General features: G+C 28.9%; 3 protein-coding genes across 3 annotated transcripts; 2 read left to right on the plus strand and 1 right to left on the minus strand.

Annotated features, from left to right (window-relative positions):
* The first annotated feature begins 5,445 nt into the window (after nucleotides 1-5,445).
* LOC129969554 (apoptosis-inducing factor 3-like) lies at nucleotides 5,446-9,630 on the plus strand. Its single transcript, XM_056084175.1, has 2 exons — nucleotides 5,446-6,027; nucleotides 7,732-9,630. Exons 1-2 carry the CDS (start codon nucleotides 5,535-5,537, stop codon nucleotides 8,883-8,885), a joined length of 1,647 nt encoding a protein of 548 aa, XP_055940150.1. The 5' UTR covers nucleotides 5,446-5,534; the 3' UTR covers nucleotides 8,886-9,630.
* On the plus strand, nucleotides 6,147-7,730 carry LOC129969553 (uncharacterized). Its single transcript, XM_056084174.1, has one exon. The coding sequence runs from the start codon at nucleotides 6,275-6,277 to the stop codon at nucleotides 7,382-7,384; it is 1,110 nt and encodes a 369-aa protein (XP_055940149.1). The 5' UTR covers nucleotides 6,147-6,274; the 3' UTR covers nucleotides 7,385-7,730.
* Nucleotides 9,631-15,809: 6,179 nt separating the features above from the next.
* LOC129968996 (thioredoxin-like protein 4A) lies at nucleotides 15,810-19,335 on the minus strand. Its single transcript, XM_056083389.1, has 2 exons — nucleotides 19,213-19,335; nucleotides 15,810-16,365 (listed from the first exon to the last, which is right to left on the minus strand). Exon 2 carries the CDS (start codon nucleotides 16,354-16,356, stop codon nucleotides 15,928-15,930), a length of 429 nt encoding a protein of 142 aa, XP_055939364.1. The 5' UTR covers nucleotides 16,357-16,365; nucleotides 19,213-19,335; the 3' UTR covers nucleotides 15,810-15,927.
* Nucleotides 19,336-19,417: the final 82 nt, after the last annotated feature.

A 19,417-nucleotide genomic window follows, 5' to 3' on the forward strand; every position in this document is an offset into this window, starting at 1 on the left:
TACTCTCAATTTTTTGAGGCAAAAATCTGAGTATGTTTATTTAAAATGCTTCCGAAATTTTTCAATTTAGAAGTTTTTCGTTGATTGTTCTTTATTTTTACTCTAAATTAAGCCATTTGTTAAGGGTAAAAATAAAAACATATTTGCTCATCTCGGTAATGTGTTATTTATATTGAAAGTCAGATTTATCAAATAAAAGTAAGGTGTACTCTCAATTTTTTGAGCCACTGTATATCCATCTTAGCCTCTTTCCAGTTTCTATACCACTGACCCAATAACTTTTGTTTGCAATTTTGAATAAATGAACATTCAACGAATAGGTTGATCGAGTATTTGAATAATTGTGCTATATGACATTGTTTTATAAGAATTGGAGCACTCGCATTTGATCAACAATAGTTTCAAAAGGAAATTTACCCTAAATAGTGCTGAGCAAACATACATTTTAGACGTGTATCTTTTCATTTGATATAGCAGCTTTACGTCCAATTCTTAAAGTCTCAGTGAAATTTGAATTTAAGAGATTAGAATATAATTATTTTTAAGAATGTAGATAGTTGAATTTATTACATATACATATAAAATTATCATCTTCAAGCAAGTAGATTCTAGAATTTTAAATTATACTATTTTTAATTCTATTTCTTGGTCTCATCAATCAATTAATGTCTATATTTCAGATTTTTAATTAGAATAGTTCTTTTAAGTTGCGCTCATGATTATCCTAATGACAGATAAAAAAATGCAAGCCTTTTTTTCTTACAAAGATCCTAAGAGAAACTCGGCAAGCACACTCCGGCATTTCTTGGAGAAAATTTAAGAAAACACAATTATGTCAAAAAATTAAATCAACACATCTGTTATCGAATGTTGAATCAACATGTTTTCCAAACGTGTCTTGCAACGATTTATTGTCACTTTTCTCATATAGTTTGATTATATGTAATAGCTAGGGAAAAAATAAAAATCGATTCAAAATTAAATATTTAAACTGAGGTTGGAATTTTTTTTAAAAAAATTTTTTATGTAACTATCACAATTTCTCCAAAAAAATTATTGTTTTTCAGGATCCACCTATCACCATTGATAAAGAGTCAGATTGAAACAGATGCAGCTGAATGCCAGCAATGACGAAACGAATCTGAGGGAATGTTGTCCCCTCAACTTTCACTCGAGGATGCGTTTTGTACTTAACATTTTCGTATAGGAATGAAAATCGTTTGTGCATTTCGGACGTCATTTCATTGATCCACGAATTCAACCAGCGGGAGTGGTCACCAGAAAACTTTCTCGCATACACAAAAATAAACTTGCCATGCCAGAGAACGCTTTGCATGGCATTGGCTTACAATAGTTACAAAATATTAGCTTTTGGCGTTAATTTGGCATTTTTACTGAATCTATCGCGTCATTCTTTGTCAGTTTAGTCCTCGGCATTAATAGTATCCGAAAATCGAATTTGTGCTTTAGATGCGTTTTTCTCAACTGATTGGAACAATGATTTGAAACAAAAATAAACTTACAGTCACAAAATTTAAAATCAAATTTGATATATTTATATCACTGCATTTTTGAATTAACACATTTACATATTTCCGAAAATACAGACCGACAGACAATCAACCCGTAGTTGGAATTGACTTAAACTTTGATACGTGTCTATACTATAAATGTTAAATCTGAGTACCGAATCTTATCTATATAACTCCCTTCGTTTTGTAGTTATCTTATTAAATTATTTTCGAACAGCCGGACAGACGAACTGCCTACAGAAAATACACAGACTATAGCTCGATAATACTCATTCAAAAATGGTTATCAAATAAGATGTGAAACATCTTATATGCTATAAATGATCTGGAAAGTCCATTGTTTTTAAATCTTCTCTCGAACCTTCAGTTCAGTGCTATCATAGTAAATAATAATAATTTATCCCTCTTTAAAAAACCTTTTCATCTGAATGTCATTTCAGAAAATATTTATATACCTTCTTTTGAGGAGAGACTTCTAATAAACGAAAATGAATATTCACTAAACCAAATATGTTTTTGTTGAGATAACAAGAAACGAAAACGAAACTTGTATACATAGTCAATGACAGAAAGCAAAAAAAAAAGGGGGACATAACGAGGGAATAAAAGTGAATGTTGAATGAAAAATAGAAGGAAGGATCAATTAGTTGCACTCCAGACCGAGTAGGATCTAATTGCACCTGAAAAATTAATTTACACGTTTTTACCATTCTGTTGGTGTTTTTAACAATCAAAACTGAAAAATAAATAAATAAAACATCTAAATGATGCACCGACTTGATGGTGAGTGAGAGGGACCATCCGAGTGCAGAGGGTTAATAACTGTCCTCGAAATCTTGAAAACATTTATAAAATTAGGATACATGAGCATGCAATCCACAAGCTTTCACACCGTCGTCAATGGTGTAGCAAGGGAAAGGGGCATCAAAGACGTGGTATTGTTTTTTTAGTTCGTTTATCATATTTGCTTTTAAAAAATGGTATAAATGGGCTAATGTTTTGTCTTCATTGCACACTTTAAGAATGATGTTCGGTATATTTATATCGTATATTAAATTGATCCCTAATGATACTCCTATGCTTTCCGATTGCAACATTTCTGACTGTCGAAAAAGTTCTTAATCACTGGAGACAGATTTGGTGTGATTTAGATAAAATGCAGATTTCCAGGGAATCGGAGCTCTCTAAAAATATGAAATTTTCACAGAAAAATCTCTTACATTAATTGGCATTTATAACATTAATTTAATTAATTAGAATTAATATTTACAGTGGCTTCCAAATCAATCGTTAGATTTTTAACTTCTATTTTGTCATATTAATATCCTGTTTTTAAGATATTAGGGCAGTTTGAGAATGGTCGATAAAATAATTTTGAAGTGAAGGTAAAAGAGGAGGAGAACATCTAAGCCAGAATTCATTCTCCAAATTTTATCATATCAATGTAAGGATGTCATTAGAATTATACTTTTTCTGCCAAGTATTCAGTGCCTAAACGTTCGGGTTTGAACTGAATGATCATTGTCTTAATAACAAGGAAGTGGGAACTATAGTTGGGTTCTACTGACCTACATCGGCAAATGTACACCCTTCTCGTAGGCGATACGTCCCATCACGGAAATGGAAATGACTCGATTTCACAGCCTTAATATTCAACCAGGGAAAAGAAAATCGGCCATCATATCAGAAACTTCTCATTACTGTATCTGACGTGTTCCCAGTGACCTCCAACGTAAAGATATATAAAATTGCAAAGAAACTAAAGAATTCAATGCGGAAATTATGACTATTTAATACAACTGTAAATTTATCAAGAAGTATAATAGCAAAATAAAAAAAAATATATATGAATTTTTACTTATTTAGAATTAAAGAAGCAGCTAATTGATTTTCGTTGTAATAAACATTTTATTGTGCATTGTTGCAAGTATACAGTTTATTTTGACTTGAGACGATGAGCTTACAGTATTAGTACAAAAGATTAGGGGGGGGGGTATTTATATGATATCTCCACGATTTTTTTTCAATATTCCGAATATCAAACATTATCGTAGCAATTTGGATTTTGTATTGATAAGGTAGGGATTTTCGGCAATAAAGTCCTTGTTAGCACAAAAGGCCCAGCAACATTGTTACGATATTTAAACGATGGTGGCCGGTAGTCAGAATGTCGGACAATATCCCGTGCTAATAGGGGCCCATCATCCCCAATTCTGTACTTTTAAGGTACTTAAAAAATCAGTTCTTGTACAATCGGACATTATTCACTTAATTCATTATCCTAAAATAATAACAACAAAGGTAAGGAAATATTTAAGCTGCTGCCTTTAAAATGCTGATTGATGCTTTTCTAAAACTCCTTTGTTTTCTTTATTGAAATATATCTCCAAAAATTGTCTAAAAAAGGATAAATACAAATACGCATTCCATTACATGGATAACTGTAACTAACCCACAAATTCTTGATAAAATTTATTTTGTTAACTAATCTATTCGTGCGGAAATTAGAAATAATAGTAATATCTAAACGAAATAAAAATATATAAAATAATTTTATAATTTTATTTTGAATTTTAGCTTCTGGAAAATCTGGAATTATTCAGGTGAAAATCAGTTTTACTAGACAAAACGAGAAATAAATAAACGAAGAGCATTCTATAAATCTAAAAAACGGACGGGGGCGTCTTATTTTAGAATATTGCGATATAGAAATCAAATTTCTATAGTAGGCAGTTCTCACTATGAGGACCAAATTTTTCATATGATTTTAACTTGTGGAGATTGCATACCCGAGGTCCGAACCCGCTACGTTACGGTCCGTAGCCACATAACATAACCACTAGGCAAAAGTGATCACCCTAGTCCGGAGGCTGTTAACTGGCTTATGAAGCTACCACCACAATACTCCCCCACCAGTGAGTCGGCGGAGAGACGAATGATATTATCGTGCCAACCATTACGGTGAGCGTGTGTGAGTTGTTGCTGTTAAGTGGTAATGTCAGCTGTTGCGTCAAATGAATTGGACGATTTTTTTTTATTGCTGCGTCAAGTGAGTTCGTCGACTTGCGTTTGTTACGGGTAGATGGCGCCACGACAGCTGCACAACCGAGAACAGAACCCGCGACGGTGAAGTCCATAGCCGCGTAACCTAACCACTAGACAAAAGTGATTTCCCCAGTCCGGAGGCTATTAACTGGCTTATGAAGCTACCACCACAAACTTTCTGATATGAGGTATATGAAAACATATGTCAAATATGATTTCCGCAAATTTATTCTTTTTTAAAGATTATTGATATAAATCATGGATTTTAAAAATTATTACGGCTAAATTATAGGTGTAACAATAAAAATGCAATTATTGGGAGATGCAAAATCTTTTTTGATTCATAATATAGCGAAATTATGGAACTTAATAATTATATTCAAATTACCTAAAATTAGTTTAACATATATTGATTTATTTTAGGAGTTGGCATATGATTTTCTTTTATTCTCAAATTCGGGTTTTTTTTTTTTTTTTTTTTTTTTTGACAAATGTTATTTTTTATCTAGTAGCTTAAGAACCGGTAAATTGAATTGTTAATAGAAAAAACTATTTCTCTTCAAAATTTTTTAGATTTTTTTTGGAAAGAGAGATGCGAAAAACCAGAATGGAACCATAGAAAATTTGTGCTTCACTGTTATTATTGTAGGCTATGATTTACCAAAAATCCTGTAATATTTTGAATAATCAGTATAAAATTTGATTTAGCTTTTAACTAGATGAAGAAAGAAAAAAAGTTATTTTCCATTGAGAATGCTATACACATTGATGATAAATTTTTACAGGATTTATAAAATTGGTTTTAAACACTTATATTAATTTCATTGTTAGCTGCAACTGTCGATCGAGTTTATCAGGGCAAATCGCCACGCCCACTTGTTGATGCGGGTTGTGTTTACAAACTTTGAACAAGGGAGAAAGCGGTGAAAATAAACGGCATTACTCTTTATTTGCAAAATGGGAGCTCTTGGATCTAAAAGAAAGGAATACAGAATTGGCGGTGATGGTAGCTCAAAAGCTACACCGGAGAAATTCGTTGAAAAGGTTGTTTGTAAAGATGAAGAGTTTCAAGATGGTAATATGGCAGAGTTTGATTTGGGTGAAGATGGTAAAATATTGTTGGTCAAAGAAAACGGAACATATTCGGCATTAGGACCAAAATGCACACATTATGGAGCCCCTCTTAAAAATGGAGTTCTTATTGGTGGGAAAATACGATGCCCTTGGCACGGAGCTTGCTTTGATAGTAAAACAGGAGATATAGAAGATTTTCCTGGCTTGGATAGTTTACCTTGCTACGAAGTTACAGTCACCGATGGAAATGTCAAAGTTAAAGCGCCTTTGACATCTCTGAAGAGTCATAAACGAGTAAAACCAATGACCAAATATTCGCACGCCAATCCGACTACATATATTGTTATTGGAGGGGGAGCAGCCGGGGTGAATTCTAGTGAACGGTACGCGCCAAATTTTATAGATAAAGTCGCCAATATGGCAACTCCTCTACGCTTCCAATGTATGGCTTCCAATGTATGGCAACCCTGTTAAGAGAATGCGGTGATGTCGGTGACGATTCGGGGGTGTCATCGGGGGTGTAATGGGGGGTGCCATCGGGGGTGTAATGGGGAGATATCGGGGGTGTAATTTTTAACCAATAAGGTTCGAAATGACTTTGAATTTCAACCAATTACGTAAAAATGCAGCGTTTAATTTCTGCTGCTCCTCAAGTCTTCTACCGAATTCTTTCTTTTCTCTCGTCGCTTTCTCAAGTGGTTGCAGCTTCTTCAGATTTCTTCTGCTTGTCTTCCCCAAGTCTTGTTAAGTATTCTTTTTCTTACTCTTTTCGATTTTTCTTGTGGTGCAATATGGCTGGTATGAATGTGACATATGAGGAATCCCTTAAGTTGATGTTTTTTTTCGATTTGAAACGTTTGGGAGCGAAAGCGTGTGTAGAATGGTGTATGAAAATGGGTTTAATTGCTGATGGACGGAAGTGTGCTGAATGCGGGCAGGGTATGAATTTAACAGAAAGGAAAGATCTGGGGGATGGGGTTAATTGGGTTTGTCGAAGGCAAGGGCATTATTGCAAAGTAAGTATTCGGGCAAATTCGTGGTTTGCAAATTCTAGGATGGATCTGTCTACAGTTTTATTGGCGACGGCCATGTGGGTGAAGGGTTGTACCCATTCATTTATTATGGAAGAGGCCGATATCGCCAGGCAAACCACGACAGACTGGATGAGTTTTTGTAGGGAGGTATGTGTTTGTATGCTTGTGAATGAAAGTGTTAAACTTGGGGGGCAGGGTAAAATTGTTGAGATTGACGAATCAAAATTTGGGAAACGGAAGTATAATAAGGGAAAGATGGTTGAGGGTGCATGGGTTTTTGGGGGTGTTGAAAGGTATTCGAACAAATGTTTTATGACTGTGGTACAGGATCGCACAAGTGAAACTTTGCTTTCGGTACTGAAAGAATGGGTTATTCCGGGTTCCACAGTAATGTCTGACTGCTGGAAGTCGTACGATTGTCTCTCAGAAGAGGGATTTGTGCACCTGACAGTCAATCATAGTCTTACATTTAAGGACCCGGATACAGGTGCCCACACGAATTCAATCGAGGGGACTTGGGCAGCATGCAAGAGATCTCTGAAAGGAACGAGAAGAGTGAAAGACGGTATGGACGGCTATTTAGCTGAATACATTTGGAGGCGGTGTCACCGGTCCGGGGTTAAATCCACTACCCGGCAGTTCTTCGAATCAATAATAAAAGTGTACCCGCCTAACAAAGAAATTGAAAAGGATGAATAGCTGCCATACCGACGAAATTCACATGGTTACAACGGGTGAGTTTTAAAAAATTGCATTTTATAATTTAACACTGTTCAAATTGTGCAATTTTTAATTATTTTTATTTTCTGTAAATATTAATGAGAAACGTTAATTTTTCATTTTTATGATACTTCTTATACTAATTATTTTTAATTTTTATAAATACTTCTTTTTGTATACTTCATGACAAATTTTTATCCGCTGTAATTCTTCAGAAAAAAAAAATCTGAACACAATTCTTAAGATTACTGCGTCCGCTGGCTTTGGCGAGAAAAATTTGGCGCCAAATCGCCAAAAGGTACCGCTACCTAGAACTGTCCCAGCAGCCGGTCTAATGTGCTGTGAAACTCTAAGACAAGAAGGATTCAGCGGAAAGATAATTTTAATTTCGAAGGAATCAAATCCACCGTATGATCGCCCAAAATTAAGCAAAGCTTTAGACAGCAAGCCATCAGCTTTGCATTTGAGAAATGAAGAGTTTTACAAAACATCTGACATTTCTTTAATGCTGGAAACCAATGTGACATCCATAGATACAAAAGAGCGATGGATTGCTTGCAACAATGGTAAATTGAAAGTTAAATATGACAGGCTTATGATTGCCACTGGTGGAGAGCCATTTAAATATGATGCACCTGGTTCAGATTTGAAGAATATATTTTATCTTCGTACTCCTGAAGATGGTAATTTGATTGCAAAAGAGTCTACTGGAAAACCTATTGTAATTGTGGGTACTTCTTTTATTGGCATGGAAGTTGCATCTTATTTGATTGGCAAAGCAACTTCAATAACTGTGATTGGACGTAGTGATGTGCCATTTGCTGCTGTTTTTGGGAAAGAAATTGGTGCTAGAATAAAGGCCATATTCGAAGAAAAAGGTGTAATATTCCATAATGGCAAAAATATTGTTAAGTTCATTGGAAATGAGGGGAATTTAAATGCCATAGAACTATCCTCTGGTGAAATTATATCTGCTGAGGTATGCATTATTGGTATTGGTGTGAAACCTGCTACTGAGTTTTTAAAAGATTCAGGCATTGCTGTGAATGTTAAAGGCCAAGTAATTGTGAATGAAATGTTAGAAACTAACATTAAAGGTATATTTGCTGGTGGAGATATTATTGAATTTCCTCTCGCTAGTTATGAAAATGTGAAAGCCAATATTTCTCACTGGCAGATGGCACTTGCTCATGGTCGTACAGCTGCCTTAAATATGCTGGGAAAAAATACAGTCTTCCATTCTGTGCCATTCTTTTGGAGTGCAATGTGTGGTAAGAATTTCCGTTATGCTGGATATGCACCAAATTTTGATGAAGTTATAATTAAAGGTGATCTTGAAAAGTTGCAGTTTATTGCCTATTATATCAAAGAAGCAAAGGTTGCTGCTGTATGTACATGCAATAAAGATCCTGAAGCTGCAAGATTTGCATCCTGTATGAGTCTTGGCGAAACTATTTTGAAATCTCAAATTGAATCTTAATTTGTCTTAAATTGTTGAAAAATATTTGAGTAAAATTTACTGGTGTGTGGAGGTGTATTGGAAACCTTTAAAGCTGTGTTGGGGAAATGCCTTAAGTGTGCCATAACGAAGCATTCCTTTTTATTTATAATGCTGTTAAGTTAATAATTGCATATGCTTTATTATAAATATTTATGTAGTATAGAAGATTTTACTCTGTTTATTGCAAATGTTACTTATTATTTTCATTTGAGAATCTCATGTATTACTTTTTCTCATGATTGTTAGTATTATTTTTGTATAATTTTTTAAAAACCAATTTCTGTAATATTTATAAATAATGTCTTATACTTAATGTCTCTTTTTGTATACTTAAAATTGTTTTGGCTTTATTTAATTTATTAAGGAAAAATCTGAGGATTTTGTCTTTTGTACTTAATTTATTGGTTATGATTTCTAAAATCAGAAAATGTTCAAGTTTGCTATTATATCAACTGAATTGCATCAAGTATATTAAGAAATCAACTGAAAATTCCTGCTCTTCACTAATGTTATTAAATTTGTGAAACATAATAAGCAGACTTTCATTGTTTTCTGATAAACAAAGCAAATGCAAAATTATAATTTTGTGTACTTTTTAAGGAAATTCTGATTGTTAGCATTAGAATATAAATGTTAGAATAATAATGTATTTTATGTAAGAATAACTTTACGTGTTTAAAACAAACTAATTTTGTAACTTTTTTATATGTTTCATGCAAATCTACCAATGATTAATAATAATTCCTTTTATTGTGATTTTTATTTGATGGATGTAAATCTATTTTTATTTGGCTTTTAATTAATGGTTAGTACTTTATGTTTGCCATAATATTCTATTTGTTTATATATTTCGATGTTTCCATAAAATATTAAAGGGTCAAAAATTTATAATTCTTCCCTGTCATAAATTCTAAAGTTAATTATTGATAAAATTATTTATTACTTCATCAATTTTTATTTTTATTTATTTATTTATTTTTAAATTATTAAAATTAAAGTTTGAGGGAAGATATTTTACTGAAAGAAACTATCTTAAACATTAATGAGGATAGGAGGAGGTTGTAGTTATCACAGATGCAAATCTTAGGAAGATATACGTATGTTACATTGTATTGTGCTTTTAAAGACAGATGGTTGGAAATAAAGCTAAATGGGAAATAAATTCTGAATTCTAGATAGCATTGGCCCCTTATTACATCATTATTCTTAAAAAAAATTCATTTTGGATAATTCCTTTTTTAGAAATTGAAATTATTTCACAATATTATATGCACTTTTTTTAAAATTTATTGTAGATTGTTTTTCTTGTTTTATACCATTTTATAAATTGGTTAGAAAAAATAAATACATATTTATTCAAGTGGGCATTCACTATTATATAAATAAAGTTATTGTAATTTGAAGCTTTTTTTTATGCTTATTTTATTGTAAATTTATGTTGGTGTTTTTTCTGTTTATAGAGTGCAAATTATAATACTTTAATACTGCTATTTATAGGAAAAAATACATTTACTTATAATTTTTAATAGCTTATTATTTCCTAAAATAACTTGTGAAACAATATAAAATAGGAAATATTTTAATAGTTTTTGGGAGTATCATGTTTAGTTTATAGAGTTTCTCTTGATTACTAAAATATTTTTTATCTGTTTAATTTTAATCCAATAATTATATTTGTTTTAAAGTTATGATTTGAATTTAATAGGGGGGAAATTCTTGAATGTTATTTTCAATTTCAATATTTACCAAATATTGGTTTGTTGAAGTGTAGTGGAATGGTTATTGATATAGTAATTTCTCTGATTTTAACTGTACAATAAAAATAAGATTTTTTAATCATTTGCTAGTTTAATGATGGATTTTTGGTAATTTTAAAGCATTACGAAATCTCTTTTGTATAAATTGATTAATTTTGTTTCGCATTTCTAACTTAATATGTCAATGATTTATTTTTTAATTACTTTATGAGCCTGTACTGTTTTTATTTATAATGACTCATGGTTGTGACACATTCACACTTGTATACAGTTTGTATTTAAGCAGATGGTGTTAATATGTACTGTAATAACTCAAAGAGAATTCAAAGATTTAATGTTATCCTAAAATTTTATAATTCATGGATTTTTTTTTTTTTTCAAATTTAGTTATTTAATAACTAGTTTTATTTATTTTTATCAAGCTGCCTGAGCCCCTACTCCCTCAACTTTCGGCCTGATTCAAAATCTGCAACTTGGTATATTATATGGAAAGACTTCATGGGATTAACCTGAAGTCAATTGGAAACATGATACAATCAGTCATAGATTTATTTGTTTAATGTCAACATATATTTGAGTTGCAATTAAAATATTTTTATGATTGAAGAAAAGATGTAATGAAAAAGCTTAAGTGTTTTTTTCATTTGACATGGAACTGTAATGGCTCTTGCTTCATAAGTGTATTTATATTATTTTCTGGTAAATTTATTCTTTTATCGTATTCTTAATAAAAAAAGACTTTAAAATTAAAATCAATATTTGTAAAGATGGAAATTTTAACTGAGTCTGTATCTTTACGTCTTCAGATATTTTCTTGCTATGCAAAATGATTAAATATGACTTTTTTTTCCTTTTCTTTAGAAAAATTCTTAGGTGCAATAAAAATAAATGTAACAAATTAAAATTTTATTAATTACATGTATTAATAAGTACATATAATGACAAAAATATATGTAATTTTATACTTTTTCAGCAGCATTAAAAATGAATGTTGGATTTGACAAGTATTCTTGTCAAATGTGATAAAACTTCAATTTTCCATTAATTTTGCTACTCTTGGATCATTTTTAGTGCCTGTCAGTCTAATTTGAAAATCTGGACATATCATATCAAAATTTGTTTCTGATGACAGTTTCTATCTAATATAAGTTACTATGTCATTCATGATGATAAACTTTGATAGCTTTTAATTTCTTATACTAGAACTTTTTATGCTTATCATACTTGTATAGCCCTTGTATTTTTCTCTTTCTAGAGTGGTAAAAAAGAAATTAATGATAAAGATATGATTGCTCAATAAAATTTAAATACATTTTACTTGTTCAAAATAATAATAGTTATTATATTTTTACATCTTAATGAGTGAATTTAATTTTGATAAATTGTTACTAATTGCTGAACTTAAACTTTTCATCTTAAACTTTCAAAAACCAGCCAAGTTGAAACCATAACTAGTTCCTAAGCAACCAGATTATTATGATTATATATTTTCTTAAGTCCTTCAGGAATTTTTATAACATGGATTTATTACATGTTAAAAAATAAAAGATGTATAGTCATAGAAATTAGCATTAAACATGGAATAACCTTAAAAGTTGTTCAATGCTTAATGGTCTAGATGAATGATTGCGTGGGAGCAATATTGAACTCATTACCATTTTCTCACAAGTATTTATAGGTAGGAAATTTTGCCATTCATTAAAATTGAGGGCTTTATAATAATTAATATTTTTTTGTTATTTCAAATAAGAAACAAGTGTGTAATTTCTTGTAGTTATGATTGTTATGTTTTATTTGTTGCATATTTATTAGTCTTCACATTCCTTTAATATTGTTGAAAAATAATATTGATACACTGTTAAAAATTGAACTTTTTGTTGGTATTTGCTGTTGAGTAGTTCTGTGATGATATGAAAAGTTAAAAAAAAATGTTGTCATCTGATATTTTATTTTATTTGTTAGAGCTTATATCTATAATGTGATAGTTTTTATTTCAAACAGTTGCTTACCATGAAGTATAAATTTTTATACTTCATGTAAAAACTGTTTCATGTTTTGAAGATGCAAAGAAAACTTATAGGGATTTTTAGCATTTTATCTCAAGGTTTCTTCCATGCCACTTTTTTTAACAAATGTGAAATTTTTAAAAAAATTTGTTAAATTTGAAAATGCACTGTCTTTCTAAGGAGCTATCGTGATTTTCAGTTGTTTCTTTTCACATAATTTGTTTTTATCACTTGATGTTGATTTCACATATGATAGTTAAATGCCTTTTTTACATAAATATTATACCTAATTTGATTTTATTTAAAAAGGATATATGGATTAATGAGATAATTTAAGAGTTATGTTTCAAGACATTAACCTTTTTAATTTAAAGGCTTTAAACTTTCTGTAAAGTTTAGTTGAGTCACAAAAGTATTTGTATGGAAATTGAATGAAACATTCTTTGCCATTCAAAATAAAGTTTTAATTATAAACATTGTGTAATTATAAGGGTTTTGTTTCCTCTATACTTATGTTTTAACATTTGACAAAGTTTAGCACATTATTTCCTGGTGATAAAATATATAATCTTGGTGCTTTTTTGTACATTATATATTGAGCTTTTTCATAAAAATTCCTGCACTTGTTTTATTGCAAAATATATTTATTTTGAAAATTGGGAGCATGAAGATATATATATATATATATATTGCATCATAAATCCATATAAACATAAACATTTGTATTTATTTCATGAATATTTCTGGTGTTCCATATGCAATATATAATATGCCATGAAAACTTGAATGCACATTATACTTAATTTGAATAAGCTAAAGAAATTTCTAATTTGTACATTTTCCTGGTATCAGAATGAAAAATTATTTTTATTGTGATGTATTAATTCTCAAGTTGAAGAAAGAAAAAGGGGAAAAAAACTATATTTTGATGCATAGTTGTAAACATGAAATTATTATGGTAATAATCTACAACATAGCATATATAAAAAGCACTTTGTTATAAAATTTATTGAATGATATTCTAGTATCATTTGGAACAATATGATTATATACAATTTCACGAGCCCAATGAAATAGTTTAATTTGGTATTTATTCAAAATGATATGAAGTGTTGAATAAAAATATTTGGAAAAGCATTAATAATTTATAATAACTTATTTAACTTTGACATAAACTTATTTTATAATAAAATTTCAATAAATATTTGGACATCATTCATTTATTAGAATATATCTTCATTTTTAGTACTATTTAATTGCTGTATAAATTATTCAGAATTAGAGGGTTACCTCTATGTCTCTCAATAGGCAAGCAATTATAGAGAAACACGAGTAATGATTGTAATTTTATAAAGATTTAATCTGTGTGAAAGTAAAGAGATTAATTCTATGAAAAATTCAGATTAAATTTTAACTGCGCCACAACTACTGCAATAAATAAATTTAAGTAAAATTATCCTATAAATGTTCCTTCAAATGATCATGCATTTTGGTAAAGATTGGTATTTTTGAGTAAATGTATCAAATTTGTTTCTTTTTATTAAATTACATAGTATAAAAATATATTTATCATATTTTAAGAACTACATTTGTAATATTTTTATTATGTATTTGATTGCAGAAGGCCAACTTTTATCATTTTAAAATGGGGTATATTGATAAATTTGGAAAATATGTATATATTTTATTGTTATGTTGATAAATTTCAGAATTCTATATTTTTATACAAAATTTTTCTACGTAATATTTCTAATTATTACATAAAGTTGTAGTATAAATCTCAATAAGAATTATTGTATTTATTGAAATTTTTGATATAAAAGAATTTATTCAATCAATGATATCAGGAAGAAATTGCATTGGATGAATAAGCCCAATTATGTACTGAATCTTACTTATGCTTATCACTAAGAATTGTTAATCTAATTTTTCTTAAGAACACACATTTGTGGAATTAAGATGTTTTATTCTCTTCAGATATTAACTTCACTTATGGAAATTGTAGATTTTATTACCCAGCATGAAGTATGATTTGTTTTTCATGTAAGTTTGCATTCTTTTTTTTTTTTTGTAAAACCTTTTATGCATCAGTTCGTGCTCTAGCTTTTTATATATGTATCAAGCAAAAGCTTCTGATGCATATTTTTCCTGGTGATTAGTATATGTAACTACATTAAACAGGTTGTCACAATAAATGTACCTAAAAATAAAATGGTGAAATTACATTAAAATGTCTTTTTTATTCAAAGTTGTTTTTCACAAATTAGAATAGAAATATCAGCATCTATTTTCCATGTTGGATAAAGAATTTCTTTGAGAGATTAACATATACAATTGCATAGGAATATATCTCAAATTATAGATTGCAAAATTAGGAATATAATATATAATCTGAAAGCCAATCAAATGGCAGCATAGAGAAAAGCAACTGGCTTTTCCAGAGATATACTGCCAATTATTAAAGGCAATCGTAAAGAGGTCATTTGACAGTGAAATTAGTTTGATGTCATATCTAGCTGATCTCTTTTTTTTAACAGGAACCATTTATAGATGAAATAGATTTTTTAAAAATATTTGATAAAAATACAAAATATAGTACTTGGTAATTTATTATTTTTTCATTCTTCTAATTATCTACTAAATGTTTATTTTATTAATCATTTCTCTTAAATCTTCAGATTAAAAGTACATTCATTGATAGTTTTCCTTTCAGATCCTAACATTACTGCTTTAAGGGCATACTCATTAGAACATTGTATCATGTTTAATATGAAAATGTAATATAATTGTATGTGTAATAGAAATGCCCACACATTTAAGAGGCTGTGGTCTACAATAAAAAGCTTTTTATTTCAATGAAATTTAACTAAACAAATGCTCAAGTAGCAGGAAGAAATTTTATTTTCTTAAATTATTTCACAGCCATATGAATTTATGGATTGTCTTGTCAGGAATGAACATTCCTGAACAATTCATAGATCTATACTATGTTTATTTCAAACAAAATTATGCAATTCTAGATTACAGAAAAATGCTCCTGTCTACAGTGAAACAAGAATATAAATGAAAATGCATGTATAAAATATCTACATTATGAGTTTTTATATTAGTGAAAAAACACATTTATTAAAGATCCAATACAAAATTCTTACATTATTTATTCAACAGTCACAAAAAAATTGTACAATAAATGATTGCAGAAATATGTATACACAAATACAATGTAGAAAATGAATATTTATATATAAAGAATTTAAATTAATATCTGTATTTTGTTGAATAATCTTTTGGAGAGATGACAAGACCTCTTCCTTTTCGTGCACCTCTATACAGAACTTCCAAAATGTCAATCATTTCATTTTTGTCTTCAATGGCCCAATTTATTTTGTTATTGTTACCAGTTCCTAAATCAATTTGTATATGTTTGTTTCTGAAGAAAAACATCAGAGTGCATGGATCATATAATTCATACATTTTATTGAAGTCTGGAACTTCAGTAGTATCTACCAAATAAATAACAGCGAAATTCTTGATCCTTTGGGCAATTTTATATAATGTCTCGTCCATTTTCATACAAGTAGGGTCCCAATCATGTCCAAAACGAATAACTACAAGACGATCTTCCTCGGATAAAATAGCTCTGTCTACTTGCCAGCCATTGTGTAAATGCTCCAACATATAAGACATTGTGATAATCTAAAAGAGAAAAAAATATATGCAATTTTAATGAATTGAAATATAAAACAGAATCACAAAACATGTAAACATTAATTAACAAAAGCAAATAAGCAACATTGTGTGATATAAGATTCAAATTGAATTTTAAATTGATATCAAAAGGATTAAACAGTAATTGTTAAAATATTTTATTATTTATTTTTTTATATTGGAATTATTATTATTTTGATCAGCTGAAAAAGATATTTTTTTCCTCAATTGAATTTTATTATAAAACTAGCCAGTGCTTCACTGATCTTAATGAAGTTAATGCTTGTTAAGATTTTCAATTAAATAATTCATGTAATTTGATCTCTTGGTTTTTCATTAAAATATTGTTAAGCTTCAAATTTTGATAGTCATATAAAACATAATATAATAGAAGTTTTACAATATACTGTTCATTATATATATATATATATTTGTCAGCTTCCATAGTTTCAATTTTAAATTAAAAGACTTGAACCTCAATTAATACAAAAACATTTCTTGCTAAAGCCAAGCTTTTTTTTTTTTTTTTTAATATACAAGTATAGAAAACATAATTATTTGGCATTGAAATCTTATGTGCCCTACAGAATAATTTTCATAATTTATACAATATTTCAGACATTCAATAAAAAAATTATTGTGATACATCATAAGATTCATATTTTAGGTTTACATTCAAAAGGGTTTAAATGACATAAATAATAATTTTTTTTTTTTTTCTGTCAATACATATACTTCAAAAAATTATGAAAGCAAAATTTTAAACAGTCCTTTGGTCCTGAGGAAATATTCTTAACACTCCAGTTTTATTTTAAAAAACAAAATCTATTTTTTTGTGATTTAATCTAAACAAGTTATGAAAATTTAAATATTACAATTTTAGAACACTGAACCATACCTTAAGCAAGTCAGCCTTAGGAAACTCTGGGAGCTAATTGGCATATCTTCTTTGAGGCGAATGGTCTAAGATCCCCCATTTTTTTAAGTAATAATAACAGTAATAAAGTTTCATTGGCAATAAAATGAACCATTTTTAATATATAAAAGTATTCATCTTTGGCGACCAGCTGATTAATGGTGTAACTGGATATATTTAATTTCCTTTAAATCGTATAGACATAACTTCAGGCTCATAATTCTACTAAATTATCAGATATTAAAGCCATGATATTTTAAATGTTGCTTACATATGCTCTGTTTATTATTTACATGAACCTTTCTAATAGAGGTCAGTCCTGTGACATCATGGCACTATTAAAAATAAATATCTGATTTATTTATCTTCTAAATTTAACGATATATCACAACTTTCCATTTTTATGTCTCAAACTACACAGATATCTTGATCTTTAATTTTCAACAATTGAGAGAAAAAAATCATGTGTAATAAATAATAATAATAATAAACACTCTGAATTCCCATTCCCACCCTCTGAAGTATGTGTGTTCAAAATTTGGTAGCTCTAAATCAAGCAAAGTGACTTGTAGAGTACCAATACACATCTTTATTATAAGTAAAGATTAGTAGCTGTTGTATTAAGAATATTATATTTTACATATATCCATATAAATATATGATAATTCTCATTAGAGTCCAGACCATCTCATTAAAGCAAACCATCTTAATTTTATGGCTATTTTTTTAATGTCTGTGTTTTTAATGTCTTGTCATCACTATTATAACAAAGTTAGTTCAAAGATTCATTTATGATTTTTACAACTGGAAGGCAAAGAAAAATTCTTTGCTTAGATTATTATATCAGTGATAATTTCTTGAGTCAACTTATTCTCTTGTGGAATTTATACCAATTTTGTATGCAAAATAACATTCAAAGATAATCAAACCAAGTACAAAACCAAAATTTCCCTTTTTTTCCCCCTTAGAGACTTTTTTTTAAAATCTATATTTAATATCTAAAATAGAGCTTCTTAAACTATGGGTAACAATAAATTTTCATGGAGCAGTATCAAACTTAAAGGAAATTTTACATCACCTATTTTCAAATTCAACTTTTGTCATCAATAATATTTAAAGAATTAATAATTTAAAACATTCTATTACTATTAACTTATTTCAGTTCAAGTACTAGTAAAAAAGAATTACAATAAATTTTCAAAACATAATTATAAAACTTATGAAAGTAAATTACAAGTAATATTAAAGAAGACAAAATTTAATTAAGAGAATGAGATAAATTTCACTATTTTCTTGCACTTTAAAATTTCATTCTGAGTTTAAATATAGTAAAAATGACATATTAAGAATAAACAGAAGATGGCAAATAAAAAAATACCTTGCATTATATGTTAAATTTACAATCAGACAAAAAATTAACAATATAATAATAATGTCCCCTTCTAGATTTAAGAATATAACAAAAAGAACTTCAGTCAATACATTGCATTTTGTAGTTATCATAAAGATTACATATATAACATTTCGTAGTCCTTAATGTTATAGCAATAAGCCTGATAAATAAAAAGTAAAAGAATAAAATGTGAATAGATATTCACTCAAATTTTATTTGCAAAAAATAAAGTTAAAAAAAGAGATAAAGTTAATGACATGATGAAATTTGTGGGTATTTATGATTTTCCTCATGCTATATAATATAAAAAGATAAATGATATTTTATAAAAAAGTTTGAATAATAATTTCGATTGCTTCTATATACTTAATACAACTCCTTATAAAATTTGTTAATATTGAAGAGTGGAATTCTCGAATTTTCCACCCTAGTTGTAATTTCTAAACACACTTTCTATATTAAAAAAAAAAACTTAGAAATTAAGTTGATGACTGATGCGACATATAAGTACAAAAAATAATCTTACCAAATAATTCACCAAATACAATAAGCAATGGAAATTATAAGAAAATATCAAATCTTGCACAGCACTTTCTCAACACGAATAAAATGAAAACAGAGCAAAGCAGAATAATATTGTGCCACTTCAGTTCATCGATCCATCGTTATTTAGTTCACAATGGTGATCCAGAACATTGTTCTGAAGAAGGGAGTTTTCAAAAATTTCACCT

Source organism: Argiope bruennichi, chromosome 5 (assembly GCF_947563725.1).
Source record: "Argiope bruennichi chromosome 5, qqArgBrue1.1, whole genome shotgun sequence".
NCBI classification, from domain to species: Eukaryota; Metazoa; Arthropoda; class Arachnida; order Araneae; family Araneidae; genus Argiope; species Argiope bruennichi.